Below are 18,834 nucleotides of genomic sequence, written 5' to 3' on the forward strand. Positions count from 1 at the left end.
TACTAAGATTTTTTAAATATATATATATTTTTTTAAAGATGGCCGACTCGTGTGTTTGCCACAGATTGTCTTCGGAAAATCATCTCAACTTGTGAAGGCCAGGAAGGGCAGTTTGATTTGATTAAAGCGAGAGAACTTCGAAAACTGAATGGAAAAAGTAAGTCTTCTATTTCTCAATATCATAATGACTGTTATATTGGTCCCATATTCACCACACCACCACCAATTTTTTTTTTTTTTTTCATCTATGAAAACAGTCCTCAGACTATTCCTGAACTGAAGATGGCCATCACAGCCAGAATCAGAGCTGTGCCATAAGAGGATTTTGTCAGTTATTGACTATTTCACACATATCCAGATGTGCTAATTGAACAGTGATGAAAGAGAAACTGTTAATGAAGGAAACATGATAGGCAAGCCAAGCAGACTTATTTTTACAAAATATAATTAGATTATGAAAAGGATTGAATTTTAACAACTCCATTAGGAGTTGCATTGTTTTATTAATCATTCAATATTCACAGTAATTATTCTTAGAAGTATTAAAATATGAACATTGCTTAGAAGCCAATGACCGTGAAACGAGGTCAGTAAATCAGGGCTTTGAGTGGTGGTTTCTTCCTCAGACACTTGGTAGACTTATACGAAGGGAAAATGAGCAGTAAATAACTGGAGATCCAGGATTGGATTTGTCTTTCAACAAGTAAAGAGATTCATGATTAGATGGAGTGTGAAATCTGACCAAATTTAGCATAGCAGAGGATATGTCCAGCATAAAGGTTATCCTAAGGATATATTAATTGCGATGACCTAGTCATGTGTAACATTTATCTTTCAGGATAAATCGTTGCAGAAGCATCAATGTCTTAAATCACAGGAAGGTTGACAGGCTAAGGAAAACTTGGAAGAGGGTGATTAGACAAGACAACATATATTAAAATCTAGAGACATTTGATCCACTGGATTGCAAGAACTGGAGAGTGAGCTTACATAATATCAGAAAACATTTAACCCTTGAAATAGAGCAAAGTGACATTAAATAGGAGAAAAAAGTAAAATCCCAACCCCTTGCTGTTAGTTTAAACAGGCCTTAATTGTTACATAAATCTAACACATGCAATTAGCAGCATATCCCTTTATTATGTATGAAAACAGAGCACTTTTTTAATAAATGTGTATTCCTAACATCTCCTTTAGAATTGTTCATCATTGTTTCAAAAAGTAAGAAACAGTCCATCTGTTCTAGATAAGAAAAAAAAAAAAATCCATAACATGTAAATAGCAACAATATCAAATCCATAAAAAATAAAAATAAAAACAAAAGATAAATTGTGTTTTTAAAAAAAAAAAAAAATAATAATAATAAAATTATACTGATTTCATTATTTTTTTTTTAAAATCCAAATCCTAGAATGTTTTTATATTTCATAAGAATTAATTTCCTGTCTAATCTTTTGTTTTCTGTCCCCTCCCCCCTCTAACAAACAACTTTATTTCTGTTTCAGGTAATTATTTGGTATTGCATCTGTCTGAGCTTGTGAGGATGGCATTTATGGCAGCTACCTCGGACAGTAACCAATTACGGCTAGCTGGCCTAGCTGCCCTACAAGTGAGTAGCTTTCATTCTCTGTGCAGAAAAGGATTTCTGATTTTAATTCTAAGGACACTTTTTTTTTCTTTTTACATGGTAGTCACCACTTATCCAGGCCCGGAAGCCACTCGGGGATAAGGGTTATTGCGTGTACAGTAATCAAGGGGATAATATATTTTTGACAGTGGTTTCAGCTAGGCGTGAAATATTGGCGAGGGGGGGGGCAGAGATTGGAGCTCAGACGAGCACTTGCCATGGAAAAAAACGATAAAACAAAGACAGGCTCGCAACGTCTCTTCTGTGGGAGAGAGGTTGCAGGGAAGAGAAAAGGGCATCCCCCACTAAGCCACGAAGTCTATTTTGTACTCTGTCAAGGCGGGATAGGCTGTTTTTAGCAGCTCCTGCCTAGATGGGGTAGCAGTACTCCATCCTTGGACGTATGTGGCTTTTTATATAGATAGAGAATTGCATCAGCAGTGAGAATATCTTCTGGAACGGTAGAAGAATCCTACCATTTTGCCAGCGACCTTGGCAACAGACTTGATATACGTGTTCCATTTCAGATCAGGAGTAAAGGTCAATCCCAGAAGCTTGTCAAAACATGGAGCCTCCCCAAGATGAGGGCCATCCATTTCAATTGATGCCAGATGGGGATCAGAACATTGATGATGTAAAGATAGGAGCTTGGTTTTAGATGCATTAAAAGTAACCAACCACTGCTTCCCCACTGTACCACGCGCTCAAGATCAGAGGAGAGAGAATCAGAGAGAACTTTGTTATTTACGGCCTTTGATATGTTGCCATAGATGATCGTGTCATCAGCATAGATGTCAACGAATGATTTAAGTATATGTTTTGGGAGATCATTGATGTAGATCAGGAAGAGAGTTGGGCCCAGGATGGACCCCTGAGGGACTCAAGCATTAATATTGTGGGCCACTGATTTCTGCCCATCAACCACTACTCTTATGAGCCTATCAGAGAGAAGCGATTTAGTAATTAAGAAAACATTTCCAGTTATACCGTAGCTGGAAATCTTGTGAAGTAGGCCTTTATGCCATACCTTATGGAAAGTCTTTGATATGTCAAGAGCAATTGCCCTAGAAAGGAAGCCTTTGTAGAGAGATTCATTAATATTATGAGATATAACCGTTAGCACATCTGCTGTAGATCTAGCAGAACGGAAACCATATTGCATGTCACTAAGAAGGTTATTTCTGCTGAGGTGGTTGGCTACTTCTTTATTTAATATGGATTCCTGGAACTTACTCATGACACACAGGAGACTTATTGGTTTGTACTGAGAGGGAGATGATTTATCACCTGAATTCTTAAATACTGGGCATACTGATGAGGTTTTCCAGAGTGTTGGGAAGCCCTTCTTAAGGCAACGCTTAAACACTTTTGTAAGTATGGGGCCAAGGTTAAAGCTTTTTCAACACTATAATTGGAATGCCATCAGGACCAGTTGCTTTACTGGAATCAAGGTTCTTGATTAGCTTGGTGACCTCACGCACAGATATTTGTATGTTGCATAACGTGTTGTCTGTTATAGGAGGAAATATGGGGGATTTGCATCTGTCAGTGTAAGAAAATGACTGCACTTTGACAATGTGTGCGATACTATGTGTAGATGACCAGTTCAACTTCAAAAAAAAAACACCTGCAAGAACCTCTGATGATGAATCGCTCTCCTCAGCTGATTAGGAGAGAGAGAGGGCTGCCTACTTCATGTCACTGAAATAATCCAATGGAAAGTCAAATAGCAATACACTTAATGATAAAGAATATTATGATTAAATATTTTACTAAGATTTTTTATATGTATATTTTATATGTATATCATATTGAAAATGAATGTTAATTTTTTATATAATTTTGTCATTAGATGTATAATGAAATGTGCAAGTTGGTTTTAATTCCCTGTGTTGATTAAAATAAAACTTTTAAGTTATTTTTATATCATATTTAAAAGAATATTAGGCTTAAACATAAAAGTCTTCTAGTTAGGGCAGACTTTCTTTATATTTATATATATATATATATAAATTTGAATTGTTTCCTATCTGAAAAAAACTCAGAAACTTGTATTAGCTTAAGGACTAAACAGATTATTTCTGTTTACCATCTCTGAATCATCAAATGAATCATGCCCTCCAACCACAGATCAGATCATAAAATTCATACTTTTCCTCAATCAACATAAAAAAATAAATTTACTTGAAAATACTCTGATCAATAATAATTTTTAGTTTTTATTTCACATGGATGTTTCTTTATAGCTGCCATCATTTTATTTTGTAGGATATAATTTTAAAATTTGCTGAAGTTCCTGAACCCGAGTTTCCTGGTCATGTTATTTTGGAGCAGTTTCAAGCCCAGGTAAGTTTTATTTACATAATGAATCAAACAGTTAACTGAGAAATGGTATTGTTTAAAATGATTTATGGTATTGGATTTTCTCTATTTGCAATAGTTTTTTAATTGTGTATTTAGGTTGCAACTACTTTGCAGGGTTGGAGATTATTCGAGACAATTACATTGCAGATATTTTATATCGAATATTGACTTATATTTGTTCTGAAATTGGTTCTATTTTATATTCATTTCATTCTCTCATTCTAGGTTGGTGCTGCTCTTCGACCTGCTTTTTCCCCAGATACCCCGTCGGATGTTACTGCAGCTGCATGTGAGGTAAATTGACATAATTTAGAAAGCTTAATAAATTTGCACACACACATCACTCATATGCATACACACACATCACTCATATGCATATATACACATCACACTTGTATATACTTGCATCTGTGCACCAACATAAAGTACACGTTAAATATGTTTAATTATTTTGCGTTAAAATACTTTGTCATTATTCCCAGCTCGCCTCTTATTTGGCGTGAATACGTGCTGTTTGATGCTATACACATATATTTACATTAAAAATATTAAAAACTTTAATGTCTAAATTTGTCAAAAAATTGATATGTGATAAACTAAAACAGCTGATCAACAGCGCAAACAATACAAAAATAAACAAAAAGTAGACGTTTTTATGTCTTCCTAAAAACAGTTGAAAATGTTTGGAAGAACTTAGAAATGAAAACTAAATATATAAACTATGTGAATTACATGGAAATATTATATCAGATAAAAAAAATAGTGCAACAAATTCCAGGTTTAAAAGAACATGGCACATAAGACCTGTTTTAGTGTTAAAAAAAAAAAAAAAAAAAAAAGTACCCCGATACTAAACCTGACTTTTATTTCTCTATTATGCACCGTTTTCATGTACTATAAATCATATTTTATTATTATTGGTTATGAATGAATGACACGGAATTGTCAGTTTAAACAAAATTTATCCTTTTAACCCTCTTGTGTTCAGTGTCATCCTCCTTTTTTATATTCCAGCAGTAGTCTGCCAACATGCCAGGGTTCCATTTTCCTTCAAAAACTTTTTCCCATCACTGAAATATTCAGGTGGAATCTCTCATTATGTTCAACACTAACATCACTAAGATTCTCTGTAAAATTTGACAATTTTTTTGGGGGGAAAAAAAACTGTACCTAATTTGACAAAAAGAAGACCAGTAATGGATTTTCCATGCCATTGTACATATAAAAATGGTCACAGATGTCAGGTACTTTTTTGGAGTGTTGTACAGTGTTATTACTATAAAATAATCAGTTAGAAGGAAAATGTGGGAAGAATACTTTTGAGGGAATAAGGCATAAAAACCTGGCAGAGATAGCTTATTTTGGAAGTTAATTTCTAAAAGCTGCCCAACACCTGTCAGCATGTAAAATTGACATTATAGTGATGATGATGCCTATTTATTGCTCTCATTCAAATAATCAAGTTTTTGTTTGTTTTTATTTTTTTTGTACTAGAAAACTAACTCTAGTTGATCAAACACTTTGATCGAGTTGATGATATGTGTTTCATAGAGGGAAATAATGAGAATAATACAATGGATGCGTAATGCGAGTCTTAAAAACAGGCTTAGATCTGATGACCTCAGAGGATTAATAGACAGTATAGGGAGATGTGTGCAGAACAGGAGACTTTGATGGTATGACCACTTTGAAACAATGGATGAGAGTCCTTGGATTAGTAGATACAGATAAGTTGAGGTTGTGGATTCAGTTGGCAGGCAAAGGAAAACTTGGGGAAGTGATAAGGATGGGTTTTAGAAGAAGAGGGATATATAAAGGCCTGGCCAGAAATAGGATAAGAAGTCAATTTTGAAATGCTAATACATAAAATAGATTTGAAACTAAATATGATAAGCAACCGATAAAATGTCATAAACGATCCTTTCTTCCCCTCTCTTGTTTGTTGGATAATGTCTTCACTTTGTACACGGTTATCCCCCCATACCTCTGTTTTATTGATTGCATCACAAAACAATGGCATCATCCACTCTTCATGGAGATAAACAAATAAAATTTAGTTTTAGTTCTAGATGGATTGCCTCCCTAGCTCACTGTCACTACGCAAAATTCTGTATTTAAAAAAAACTTGAAACCAAACTTTTAAATACATTTTTTGGATTGTTTGGATTATTGTTCTCATCTTGGTTGCTTTTTCTACAATGTTTCGGCCAATGTAACCTCCGACCATCTTCAGGTGCATTCACACTGGACTAAATAGTGAACGGTAAAAAATTGCGCGGAGTCTTTTTTTTTTTTTTTTTTAATAATAAAATCCGTGTTCATTCCGTCTTTTTTATATGATGTTTGTTTATTTTTGAGATAAGGTTTGATAATTATTATTTGGATTATTTGTCCAAACAATCCAAATAATACAAAAAATAGACGGAGTTACATCGGCTGAAATGTTGCGGAAAAACTAAGATGAGAACAATAGTCCAAATAATAACAAATTTATATATATATATATATATATATATATATATATATATATATATATTGGTAATTTCGATACAAGTCCATTCATCTGTTCGATATGATCAAAAAGAAATGAATAATCAAGTCCACCTCTCCAAAGAATGCGCTTGGAAAGAAGACAAAAATACTGCATGAATCAACTCCCCTTTTACAATAACTAAGAAAGAGAACCCACTATCATCAGCATTTCTGAATTCTATTGACTTGCTAACCATTTGTCCACAAGAAGATAAAACAAAGCTTAAATTTAGATCAAAAGACTCATTGATAAATAGTGTTGATATTGTGTAAACTTGAATTAACTTGAAATAATGCATTTTGACTTCACCGTTAATGCGAGAAATGAGCCTGACTTTAGCATTTATTTTAGATAGGTTAGTGTTATTTGATCATTGGCAAAAGTAATTGTGATTCAAATAGATTTTGATTACATTTTTATTTATTGCTACAACTGGTGTTGATTAGAAAAAAATTTCATTTTATGTATAACAATTGTTTATTCACATCTGCACAGATAGTTCACAAAATACAATTTATCTTTGATGATTCTCGGGGATAGCTTTTGGATCAACTAGAATCCCATTGAAAAGTAGATAGATAGTTGATTGGTGTGATATGGGAGGGATTTGAAAATTGATGGTAGGCAATTGTTGCCAGAATTTTGCTAGAGCTAAACATCCTGTATGATCTTTAGAAATAGGGGGGGAGGTGTTTTTTCCTCTGAAGATAGTTCACAAAAACAACTAGTTAAAGAATTGGAGATCCCTCTTTACAAAACATTTTTTTTTTTCCTTAGGGGTTACCGTTTATCAAAGCCTGGAGATCACTCTAGCTTAAAGGTTAATGAGTGTTGGGTAAACAGTGAGAAAACATCATGATGATCAGTAATAGTGGAACTTGGATAGGGTTTAATTATAGAAGAGGGTGGCTCAACAAGAACTTATTTACATTAGACTTGAAAACAACCATATTATAGTTAGTTGGGAAGCAGTCTCATGGTATTGTTTCATAGATGGACAGTTCTAGGAAATAAACATTGCTCATGGAGTTTTCGTCAAGTTTTAGAGAGTGGGAAAAATATTGACAGTTGTTTTAATTAGACAAGTTTTTGCTGTGAATGTTTTAACATGTCTATTTTTGGTGATTATTAATGATTTTTTTTTCTTCAGGTGTGCAGTACTTGGATTGGTAGTGGTGTGGCCCGGGACCTCAATGACTTGAGACGTGTCCACCAATTATTGGTGTCCTCCCTGGCCAAGTTAAAAACAGGCAAATATTCTCCATTGCTTTACAACGAGAGTGCATCAACTATGGAGAAATTATCTGTCCTTAAAGCATGGGCTGAGGTAAGAAACCAAGCAATTTGTAAACTCAAAATAAAATTGAGAAAAGTAATTGTTCTGAAAGTCTGGGGGAGATAAGCATTTTTTTATGTGAAAAATGCAAAACCCACTGGAAATGATCACTTTGTCGTTACTATTTTATTTGGAGCTAGAAGACCTGCAAAACCAGTAACATGCCCTCCACCAATGACATACGGCATTGCCCCTACTGGACATTACATGCTCTTACTACCACCAGGCATATGTCCCCCTCCCGTATGCTCAATCTCTTCAGACTTAAAACACGACTCCCACTAGTAGATTACTTCACTAACCAGAGTGCTACCTTAATACAAACTTCACGGTAATGATAGTGCCCCCACTCTTTTAATTAAAATAAAATATACTCTTCCAAATACCTTTACTGTAATGTCAGAATATATATATATATATATATATATATATATATATATATATATATAATCTGTAAAGTTTAGGTCTTTTATTTTTGCTCTGACATTGATATTAAAAGCCTACTTTCTTTTTCCACTTAAAATTATTAAAACAAACTTCTTAATATACTCAGTTCTGAATATGCAAGCGACTACATGAAGGTTAACTAACTTGCATATTCCTTTGAAAAACGATTATTCATTAATTACTTATTCATTTTTTATGGTTTCTTATTAGACTATTGGTTTCACTTAATACTTAATTTTTTATGTATACTTTCTACATTGTGCATAATTTGTAGAATTTAAGATGAAAATGTTCTGGCATACCAAAAAAAATATATATACATAAAAGTGACCTTGTTGGTGTCTTTGCAAAAAGTCTCTACCAAACTCCTCTTTGAATATTTGATCTACAGAGTTTAAATCTGTTATATGGAGTATTTGGACTTGTAGCACACTTTCCATTTGTCTTTTTAACTGGTAAGGTTACTGCTAAGGTGTCAAAATTGTAAACAAAACAGTTGACCTTCGCAGGAATAGTCATTTGAACCTGTTTGCATGCAGAAGTCTATATTTATAGGTTAAACAACATTATTTTATTTTTTCTTTAACTATGTATATGCAAATGAGCATGGCTCAGAGACTGGAGAGTTGTATGTTTTTGTTTCAATTCTTACTGATTGCACTCGTTCTTTATTTTTTTTGAAATCGCTACTATATATTGACACACTATAATAATCAATAGAATTTTGGCTCTATAATAATACAAAATCTCCATAAATGAAACTATATTTAAGAACATTCTACAACACCAGGCAGCCTACTAGTATATATATGAAAGTGACCTTGTCTGTCAGTGTGCAGGACAGTCTCTACCAAACACCTCTGTCAATTTTTGATCTACAGATTTGAAACTTGATATGTAGGGAATTTGGAGCTGTGGAACAAATTTGATTTTTTTTGTTTTTTGGGGTTTTTTTTAGCCAGTAAAATAGCTGCTATGGAGTCAAAATTGAAAAAAAAAAAACAGTTGAACTTGGCAGGAGTAAATTGACTGTTACTTTTACATGTGCACAAATATACATTTATACTTTTAACAACATTATTTTTAAGTTTATGGGCTTAGTTAACAGTAATAAGGCTGGAGAGCTACATGTTTTCGTTGCAATTCTAGCTGATGACGCTGAAGTCATTTTTTTTACTTTTGAAATCACTACTATATATTGGGTACAATATAATAATCAATAGAGAATTGGCTCTATAATAATATATTGGGTACAATAATCAGTAGAATATTGGCTCTATAATAATAAACATGAAATCTGCATAAATGAAGTAGCGGATTTAATTCACAGAATAAAACCAATAAAACATGGGAAGAAGTGATGAGAATAGACTAGAGAGAAAGGGGATGAATAAAAACCTGACCAAAAATAAGTCTGTTTGGAAGTCAACTTAAGTTTTCCAACACATGCCAGAATGTAAAACAGATGTTGAACTGAATAATATGATGATGAGCCATGGATTTTGTGTCTATTTTCAAGCAAATAAGTGAAAATCAACACTTAACATCTTTCGTCCTTTGGGGATGGAGTGCTATTTATTTTCCTCAAAATTCATTTGTAATGGAATACATACAACAATGACTTGCTTACTGCCTCTGGTGATAATGGTTGCCCAAGCCAGTTGAAGCATGATCCACTTATGCTGTGCTTGCAATGGAAAAGTATCTGTGATTATCTCAAGTGATTGTAGACAAACGTCCAGGACAACAAAGTGCGCCACATCTAGTTATGCAAATGATTCAATTCATGGCATTTTTTACTTGATATTAGCAGGTGTATTTTGTCTATTGATCAGTTCAGCAACTAGCCTATTGCTTAGTGCTAGTTGGTTTCCATTGGAAGCTAACTCCCCATTGCGATAATCAGTGTTTGCTAAAGGTCTTGATTGTTGAAGACAGTATTTTTGTTTGGTTCATTTGTCTACCAAAGTCTGCCATTTAAAGATTAGTTGATTCTCAACTTTTTGTAGGTACTGTTAGCTGTTCCTAGTGGGAGTCTGGGTACAAAAAATACTGATTTAGTTTTATTTACTATATTTTTCAAAGCTGCAGAACATAGTAAATTACTTTGTAGTTTTCTGAAGCATTAAATTAACCCATAAAAAGGTTTATCTGATAGGCCATGTAATTAGACAAATCAAATCATTTAAAAAGGTGGGATTTAGCAATTGTCGATAAATATACGTTCACCCCATTTCTTTCTAACTCTGTTTCTGTCTTTATATTCCCAGGTGTACATAGTTGCTGTGAATCGTGAAAAGGAAAAGGCCAAGCCAGCCAATGGCAAAATCAACGAGAGGGAAGTCCAAGAGTATCCTGTAGAGAGCTTGCTTAGTTTGGTGCAACCGGAATTGTCGAACTTGAGTGAACACTGGATGTCCGCTTTGAAAGATTATGCACTGCTCTCACTTCCACCTGGTCAGTAGGCATTCCCTCCCCATCTCTCTTTTATTTATTTATATATATACCTCTCTGCGTCTACATGTCATTTCTTTACCTACCTCTCTTTTTCATTTATTTTCTCTATTTTTACCTATTTGTCACTCACATGATGTGCACATGTAATCTCACATACACATGATATACAAATCATGTAATAGACTGCAACAGTGTATACATGCATACATACATCATCCATATACAATGTAAAATTTTCTTTATTTCAAAGATTACTTTTCATTAAAATTAATTTGTCTCTTAGTTTTAGAATATTGGTTTCTTAGTTTCAGAATATTTAGACAAGTTGTGCATACACACACATTAAGCGTCCAATGTATCAAAAAAACTTTTTTGTTTGTTTTTTAAATAATTGTACTTTTTGATTTCTTTTTGTAATTTCTCAGAATATTCAAGTCAACTTCCCCCCGAGGGAGGCACTTTCTATCAGGCTGAGACGATGGATTCGTCCCGGATGCATTACAAGAAATCTTGGCCTCCAATTCTCTATGCCTTATCCATTTGGTTAAATGAGGCTGGGTTTGTTAGTGTCAACAGTGATCTACAAGGAAAGGACGGTAAAGAGTTGAAGACTGCCAAGAACATCCCATACACGGCCACCATGCCAGCCAATATGAACCCGGAAGAAGTCAATTCAGATAGACTCTATTTGATTCTGGGTTAGTAATTTTTTTTTTTTTTTTTTTATTACACTTGGGTATACACTGATGAAGGATGGATCAAAGAATGAAGGGAGGCGTACTATGGGCACCTTTCCTTGCAGCATTCTTCTGTCTCAGATGCATACAAACATGTTTCCTCTTTTTTCTTACTCTTTTAAAACCATGAATATTCCTTTTCTTTTCTTTCTATGTGTTTTTTCTCAGTCATCTCAACCAATTTGTGCCTTTTTCCCTTCCCCCCCCATCTTCTTTCTCATTGTTATATTTACTCACTTCTATTTTTATCATGTCTGTCATTGTAAATTTTTTAAAATAACATCTTCACTAATTTTTGGGAAACTTTTTTAAAATCTATAAAAATATTTTACTGTATAAGTTGATTGTTATTCTTTTCATACATCTGCATTTTTTCCATTTGTCAGATTTTATTTAAAGATTTTATGCATATATATATTTTCTTCATTATATCTCTTAGTCTGTATATCTGTCTATTCCACTTTCTTTTTCTTTTTAAACTGAGTTGATCTGGTTAAAATTTTGTATGGACTTTATGATAAGGTGCACCGAACTAAGTATTATGGTATCCAATTGATGTACAGTTAGGGATAAGTATTTAATATAAAAATTAGCACAAATGTAACCATATTCAACCATCTATTCTGCATAAAGTACTCAATGGGCTGTAACTTTTGCTCATTTTTAATGGAATAAAATTCTGGTATGTGTGTGTGTGTGTGTATATATATATATATATATATAAATTTATAAAATATATATGGCGATTAAGCTACACTGAATATTCGGCCATATAAAAACGATAAACAACCACAGAATTCGCGCATAAGTCTGAGGAGTCCTAGAGTGGATGAAATGCGGAATATTCAGGCTGGAGAGTCCTAGAGTGGATGAAACGCGGAATATTCAGTGTAGCTTAATCGCCATATATATTTTATAAATTACTAACTAGCTCTACCTACGTATTGAGCACTTTTGAAGTAAATACTTAAAGTTTACGCATAAATCTATACTTTCGTATATTAATTTTATGTGAGTAAATGAAGTAGTTATATATATTCTGTTGCCGGGTTCGAATCTATCGACTGGTGTTAATCGTGACAATGATAATTCCTGAAAGGATTAAACACTAGTGTCTGTAGGTATTTAATAATTATTATAGTAAATAATGTCAGTTAGTAAATTATGTCAGCCTCTTTAAGAAACTCATTTCTTATCATTGAACACTTTCAGTTGAAAATAAAGTCAGTCAATTTAGCTCATATGCGCAGATTATCATATAATGATTAGATCACTCTGACAGACGTTAAAAACATTTAAAAATAAATGTTTAAATTTCAACAGTATTTTTGCGGCCAACAGTGGCCGAATGGATTGGGTCCTTGCTAATGAAGCCAGAGATGGCTTCTGTTGCTGGGTTCAAATCTATCGACTGGTGTTAATTGTGACACCCGGCACTGATGATTCTCGAAAGGATGAAACAGGTAGGTATTTGATAATTATTATAGTAAACAATTACATATATATATTTCCCCTTCTGTCCTTCTTTCAAAAATGATGTACAATTTACGATGATTTTGCTCTCCACATCCAGTTTAGTCAGTTTTTGAAAATGTTACTAATACCTCCTTTGCACATGTGTATAAATTGGCAGATGAGAATAGACAGCAGTCAGTTGAATGTTGATTATGCATGTGCCCCGTGAGTATAAACTAGTCACGTGTATATGCCTCTCCATTGGCTCTACTCAATTTCACTGATGTTATGACTTGCTCTCCACACACATCTCTTTCTACACTGAAAAAGATTGTAAGTAGTAGATGAAAATTCTGTTTGTGAATTTCTATACATCAACAAATAAAATAAAGCAAATTCTATAAACACGCTTATATAGTGTTGATGTTGGTTCATAAATGCTAATCCAATGAAGCTAGTGTTTATAAGATAGTGCTCTATAACAAGTAGAGCTGTATTTTAATATAAATTTTTCTTTATACAAACAACATTCTTGACTACATGTGTGCATACATGTTTCAGCTTCAATTTTATTCAAAGTCCAGATTCCTCAGAGCATAGTGAATAGCTAAATATTTACTATGTTCTGAAGAACCTGAAATATGTATGCACATAGGTATTACAAAAAGCCTGACATAGACAACCTACCCATTTCTGGCTTAAGCAACTAACAGCACTTCATAGTCCTTATAACAGTTGCTTCACAAAACTCTTGAGAGGTGAAGATACCACACCAACATGGTTGTTAAAAATTGTTACATGTACACATATATGCAATTTCTGGGACGATGCTCTTGTGAAGACAAGATTTTTTTTTACTTAAAATTGTTTCATTGTTTGATGGATTATTTTAGTGTCCCAAATTTATCCCTTGCAAAAAATTGCTTATTTTTACTTAGTTGTTCATTATCTTCCTTGGATAATCGTCTGAAACTTCATAAGTGCCCATCTGGGTTGATGCATCAACCACGAGTTTCTCACTATTGGACAGGGCACAGAAAAGAATATCTAATATCTAATAGGTCTCACACTGTCAACCAAGCTCCAGCCCTTGCTCCATCACCCCATTGTTGCATTCTTGTGCTTGTTTTACAAGTATTTCAGTGGAATGTGCTCTAACAAACTTACCACACTGATACCTACTTGATGTCATATTCTGACTAACTTGATAATCAACAAAATCCCACACCTTCACTGTAGAGATTCCAAAATGCCTGAAGGCTTTCTACTGTAATAGCTTGTTTCTTCAAATTGCTAGCCCTTGGAATTCCCTCCATGTTTCTTTGAGTGTATCAACATGCAGAAATTTAAATATAATGTGAACAAACATCTGACTGTATTACTCCTCTGTAGACATGATCCCTAATTCACAGTAGACCCTTATGTTTCAGTGGTAATGTGCTTTATTTGGGATGAATTAAAGTAAAAAAATTTTTTTAAGTTGCTTGAGAATTAAATTTTACAAAACTGTTGGCAATGATGTTCCAAGATGTTAGCCGTTCACTTTAATTAAGAAACATCATACAAAATGAAAATAAAACAAGTTTCAAGTATTCGTATTATTTGGATTCATTGGATTACTGTTCTCCTCTTGAATGTAATTTTCATAACATTTTTGGTTGATGTAACCTCTGACTTTCTTCAGGTATATCTTGTCGAACGTGGAAATGTTTCTGTTGAACTCCAAATTCCTGAGTTTGACAGAAACATTCTTGAGTTTAACAAGATACACCTGAAGAAAGTTGGAAGTTGCATCAACCGAAACATTGTGAAAATAACACTCAAGATGAGACCAGTAGTCTGATGAATCCAAATATGAATAACCAAGCTTCATCTCAAAAATTCAGAAACGTCAAGTTTCAAGTAATTAAACCAAAGATATTTTTAGATTTTATTTTTTATATATTCATATTGTTTTAGAAACTCATTTCCACCATAAAAATCCCAAAATACTAAATCATTTTACATTTGAGATCATTTGGTATTCTTTGGTGCTACTAGATCAAGCTGTTTTAAGATATTGTTTTTTTTTTATTTAAATATTGGTGAGGTTTTTTCTTCCCCCTTTGCAAAATTCAATCATGTTCTGCAAAGCTAAAAACAAAACAGCAATTTTTCTCTACAAAACAACCAAACGAAACCATGAATAAATATTTTTTGAAAATATAAGCAATTTGAAGCATAAACTTTTATAAAATTATTGGATTTGGCATTAAATAACCTGAAAATGGTTTATAAACCATAAAACAACCAAACCAAATCATTTAGTATTCTGGAATTTTTGTGATGTGACTGAATTTTTGGAGTAATATAAATATCTAAGCTCTTTTCCTTTACATAATAAGCTTGATAACTTAATTCTTAGGGAAAAAATTAAATTATTTTTTGTAGAAATAAAGTTTTAAATGAAAGGAGGGTCAGTAAAATTCTTTCTAAATGACTTCAAAGACTGCACATGCATCAAGCATTATATTTTGAATTGATTATTTCGCAATCATCATTGTGGTCCAGTAGATTAGGAGGTTGCCTTGTAAATTTTAGTTTTGACGTTTGCGTATATATAACGGCGCCCCTTTTTTTTTTTTCATTTAAACAAGGTTGTTTTGTAATTAATACAAAAAAGCAATTTCCTTATTTCGATTTTTAAAAAAAAAATTTTTTTTTTTTTTTTTTTTTTTTAATTTAATTGTTTTTATCAAAGGTGACTGAAGGGTAAGTTTTTATTTAAAAGAAACAAAAATTTCAATCCAATGACAAAAAACAAAAAAATAAATAAACTTTGTATCATTTAGATTTTTAAAAAATTTATTTTTTTTACAGTTTTAACATTTAATCAGGGTTATCAACAGTTTACTGCTAATTTTTCCTAAGTCATAACTCTGTTAAAACAAATTATACTTTGTTATTTTTAAAACTGAATTATTTTAAGTTTGTTTTCATTGTGACAGACCGTAACGAGAAAGCTTTCTAGACTGGGGCAGCATTAAAGAAGTTTGCTTAAACTGGTATATAGTCATCAAAAGGTGCTCAATATCCAGAAAATAGCTTCATTGTAGAGGTTTTCACATCCTTCTTTTTTGGGGCAGTTACATTTTTGTGTTTTTACCCGTTCTTTTAATTTTGAAATTGTTGTGGGAGTAACGATGGAGTAAGCGGCTGTGTCCAAACCAAACTTCATGTTTACCTGGGCAATGCCAGGTATCCATGCTAGTGTGTGTGTGTGTGTGTGTATGTATATATATATATATATATATATATATATAAAAAAATAAATTGGTATTAAAGCTCTTGGAAGGATATTAAGAATTTAAAAATCTTGAATAAACAGATTAAACTGTTTTTAGAACATGTTAAAAATGCAAAATATTTTAAAAGAAGGAAGAAAAATACAATTCAATTTTTTTTTTTTTTGTCTTAAGTTGAAATATTTCGATCAGTTACAGGTTAATCTTCAGAAAATGAAAGTGTTCCATTACCTGTTTTTTTTTCTTTTTTTTCTTGCAAGTAAAATCTTTAAGTCCAAGGTGTGCTGCTGTTGTTGTTGTTGAAATATATAAATAAATGTAAAATTTTCTTTTTGAATTTTTGTTTTCATTTCATTTCAAATATTTCCTTTCTCTTTTTAGGAATTTGCATGGAGTCGTTGTGCTGCCCTACGTCTCTTCTGGCTGAGGAAACGGTGAACACGTGCCTGCGGGCCTTACACATTCTTCTCGACACTCAGTGGCCACGGAAACAAATTGGAGAAGACATGATTTTGGCCAAGGAATTACTTAATGTCATGCACAGGTCAGTGTCAGAATGTTTTCTTTTGGAGAGGTGTGTATTTGTGAGTGTTCAGTGGGAAGGGGTTATTTTCCAAAGGTCTTCTGTACTCTCCCCCCCCCCACACACACACACCCCGTCTACAATATGTATACTGCCTTACAGTGCAGTAGGTATTAAACTAAAAACATTTTTTATGGCATAAAATTTTGTTACAGGACTAGGCGGACTCAAATGTTATGTTCTTGAATGCAACCTTCTCGATTTCTAAATATTTAGTTTCCTGATCAACATTATGCTTTCAGAGCACCGAAGACTGCAAGTTGTCAAACAATGTCCAGCATGTGTCATAAGAAGACATGATTTGGGTTAAGGAATTGTCATGCACAGGTCCATCCGATAATTTGTTTCTGGAAAGAGGAAGTTGGGATCATTTCTGCAAAGTCTTTTATACTCTGGCCTGTACTTTTTATACTAACCTACAGTTTTTTATGGCCGCAGAAAAACTTTTGCAAGACTAGTCTGAACCAAATATCAGATGTTGTAAGATATAATCTTCCCCATTCACAGCATCATTTGTTTCATTGTTGATCATCTTCAATGATTCATACAACGCTCATTCTCTTGGCCACATTGTGTATTTCAACCATGTAAAGTTGCAAATCATCAAACAATGTCTAATACATTTTGGTAGTCAGACAAAGAATCAGAAAGAAAAACGATAAAGACAGTATAATCTAAAGTTGTTCAGTCTCAATATGCCATCAAGCATTAACTTCCGACTTCTTTACCCAGCCTTAATTTGAAAAAAAAAACAAAAAAACAACTAATGAAGAAAATATTTCTTATAAAACTGTTTCATTGTCCAACTTGGATATTTGACTTCTCAATAAAAAGTGGAAGGTCATATCTATAATCATGTTGATCAGCAGTTTTGCCCGTCACACCTCCATTGCTTGAAATGGGCAACTTAATAAAATCTCATTCACCATTTTCTAAAATAATAAAAAAAAAAATTGTCAACTTTAACCTGGATACTCAACTGTCTCCGCTAACACCTTGAGCAAAATGGCCCGTAGCCCAGGAAATTCATGTTTTCACTTTTTGAAATATAAATATTGATGTTGGTAAAATAATAGTCAAAAAAAAATTCTTTGTCTTAAAAAGATACAGCATTCAAAACGAAATCACTATTTATGAAACCTGTTGAACAATTAATATTTAATTATCATCTGCTTACTTTTTTCTTTTGCTTTTTTACCATAGAATCCTTTTGACAAGGGAAAATGTTCAAACACATTTGTTGGTTATGGATGTTGTCCGACAAGTGATTAAAGCCAGTCTTGAACATCTGGATAGCGAGAAAAAGTATTCAAAAGGTAAATATTAACTCTTTTCTTCTAATCAGATTTATTTTTATATTTCACTCTTTTGTCTTTTATTAAATTATCAAATTTATTGTATATATATGTGTTTGTATATGTATGTATATAAATGAAATTATTTTCTAGAGTATGTTACGTATTATGCTTTCTTTTCTTTTTTTGCTAGTAATATAACTAACTGATTTATTAAGCCCCCAAGGCTGGGGATAAACAAAGTCTACCACAAAGTTGATTATGAGTCTTGTATGGTACTTAAACCTCTGCCTTAGAAATGTGACTGTTTAATGCAGACAATTTCATAGATCATTTGGCTAACTAGCCAATATGTCTAGAGAGATTCAAAACTGTTCAAATAACTCCTCTCATTTTCATTTTGTGGTAGTCTCTATCCCTAGTCATGTGGACTAAATAAATCTTTTGCTTAATGATATTATCAACAAAAGCATAAAAATTGAAATAAATTGAATATATAGCCATAATGTGTGCATATAGAGTAAAAGTAATATATTTGACATTAAAAATAATTTAAAAATTGAGACAATTTTTTTTTTAATTTGAAAAGATTTTTACTTTTAATTTCATGTTTAAAGAAATAATGTATGGATATGTCATTAGTTAATAATGTATTTCATAATAAAAGTTTGCTTAAGTAGTTATTAAGAAATATTTTTTTCATTTGAAAATTATAT

The 18,834-nt window shown here is 32.7% G+C and overlaps 1 protein-coding gene across 3 annotated transcripts in view; it reads left to right on the forward strand.

Annotated features, from left to right (window-relative positions):
* The window catches only part of LOC145256195 (HEAT repeat-containing protein 5B-like), a 292,341-nt gene that overhangs the window by 261,835 nt on the left and 11,672 nt on the right, over positions 1–18,834 (forward strand). For all 3 annotated transcript variants that reach the window (XM_080114803.1, XM_080114802.1, XM_080114805.1), the window contains 9 exons: positions 39–157; positions 1,506–1,609; positions 3,896–3,973; positions 4,217–4,285; positions 7,675–7,851; positions 10,578–10,764; positions 11,190–11,462; positions 16,622–16,784; positions 18,027–18,139. In XM_080114803.1, coding sequence (XP_079970929.1) covers positions 39–157; positions 1,506–1,609; positions 3,896–3,973; positions 4,217–4,285; positions 7,675–7,851; positions 10,578–10,764; positions 11,190–11,462; positions 16,622–16,784; positions 18,027–18,139 — 1,283 coding nt within the window. The remainder of the gene's footprint in view (positions 1–38; positions 158–1,505; positions 1,610–3,895; positions 3,974–4,216; positions 4,286–7,674; positions 7,852–10,577; positions 10,765–11,189; positions 11,463–16,621; positions 16,785–18,026; positions 18,140–18,834) is intronic.

Source organism: Euprymna scolopes, chromosome 32 (genome assembly GCF_053919585.1).
Source record: "Euprymna scolopes isolate OS-2025 chromosome 32, ASM5391958v1, whole genome shotgun sequence".
NCBI classification, from domain to species: Eukaryota; Metazoa; Mollusca; class Cephalopoda; order Sepiida; family Sepiolidae; genus Euprymna; species Euprymna scolopes.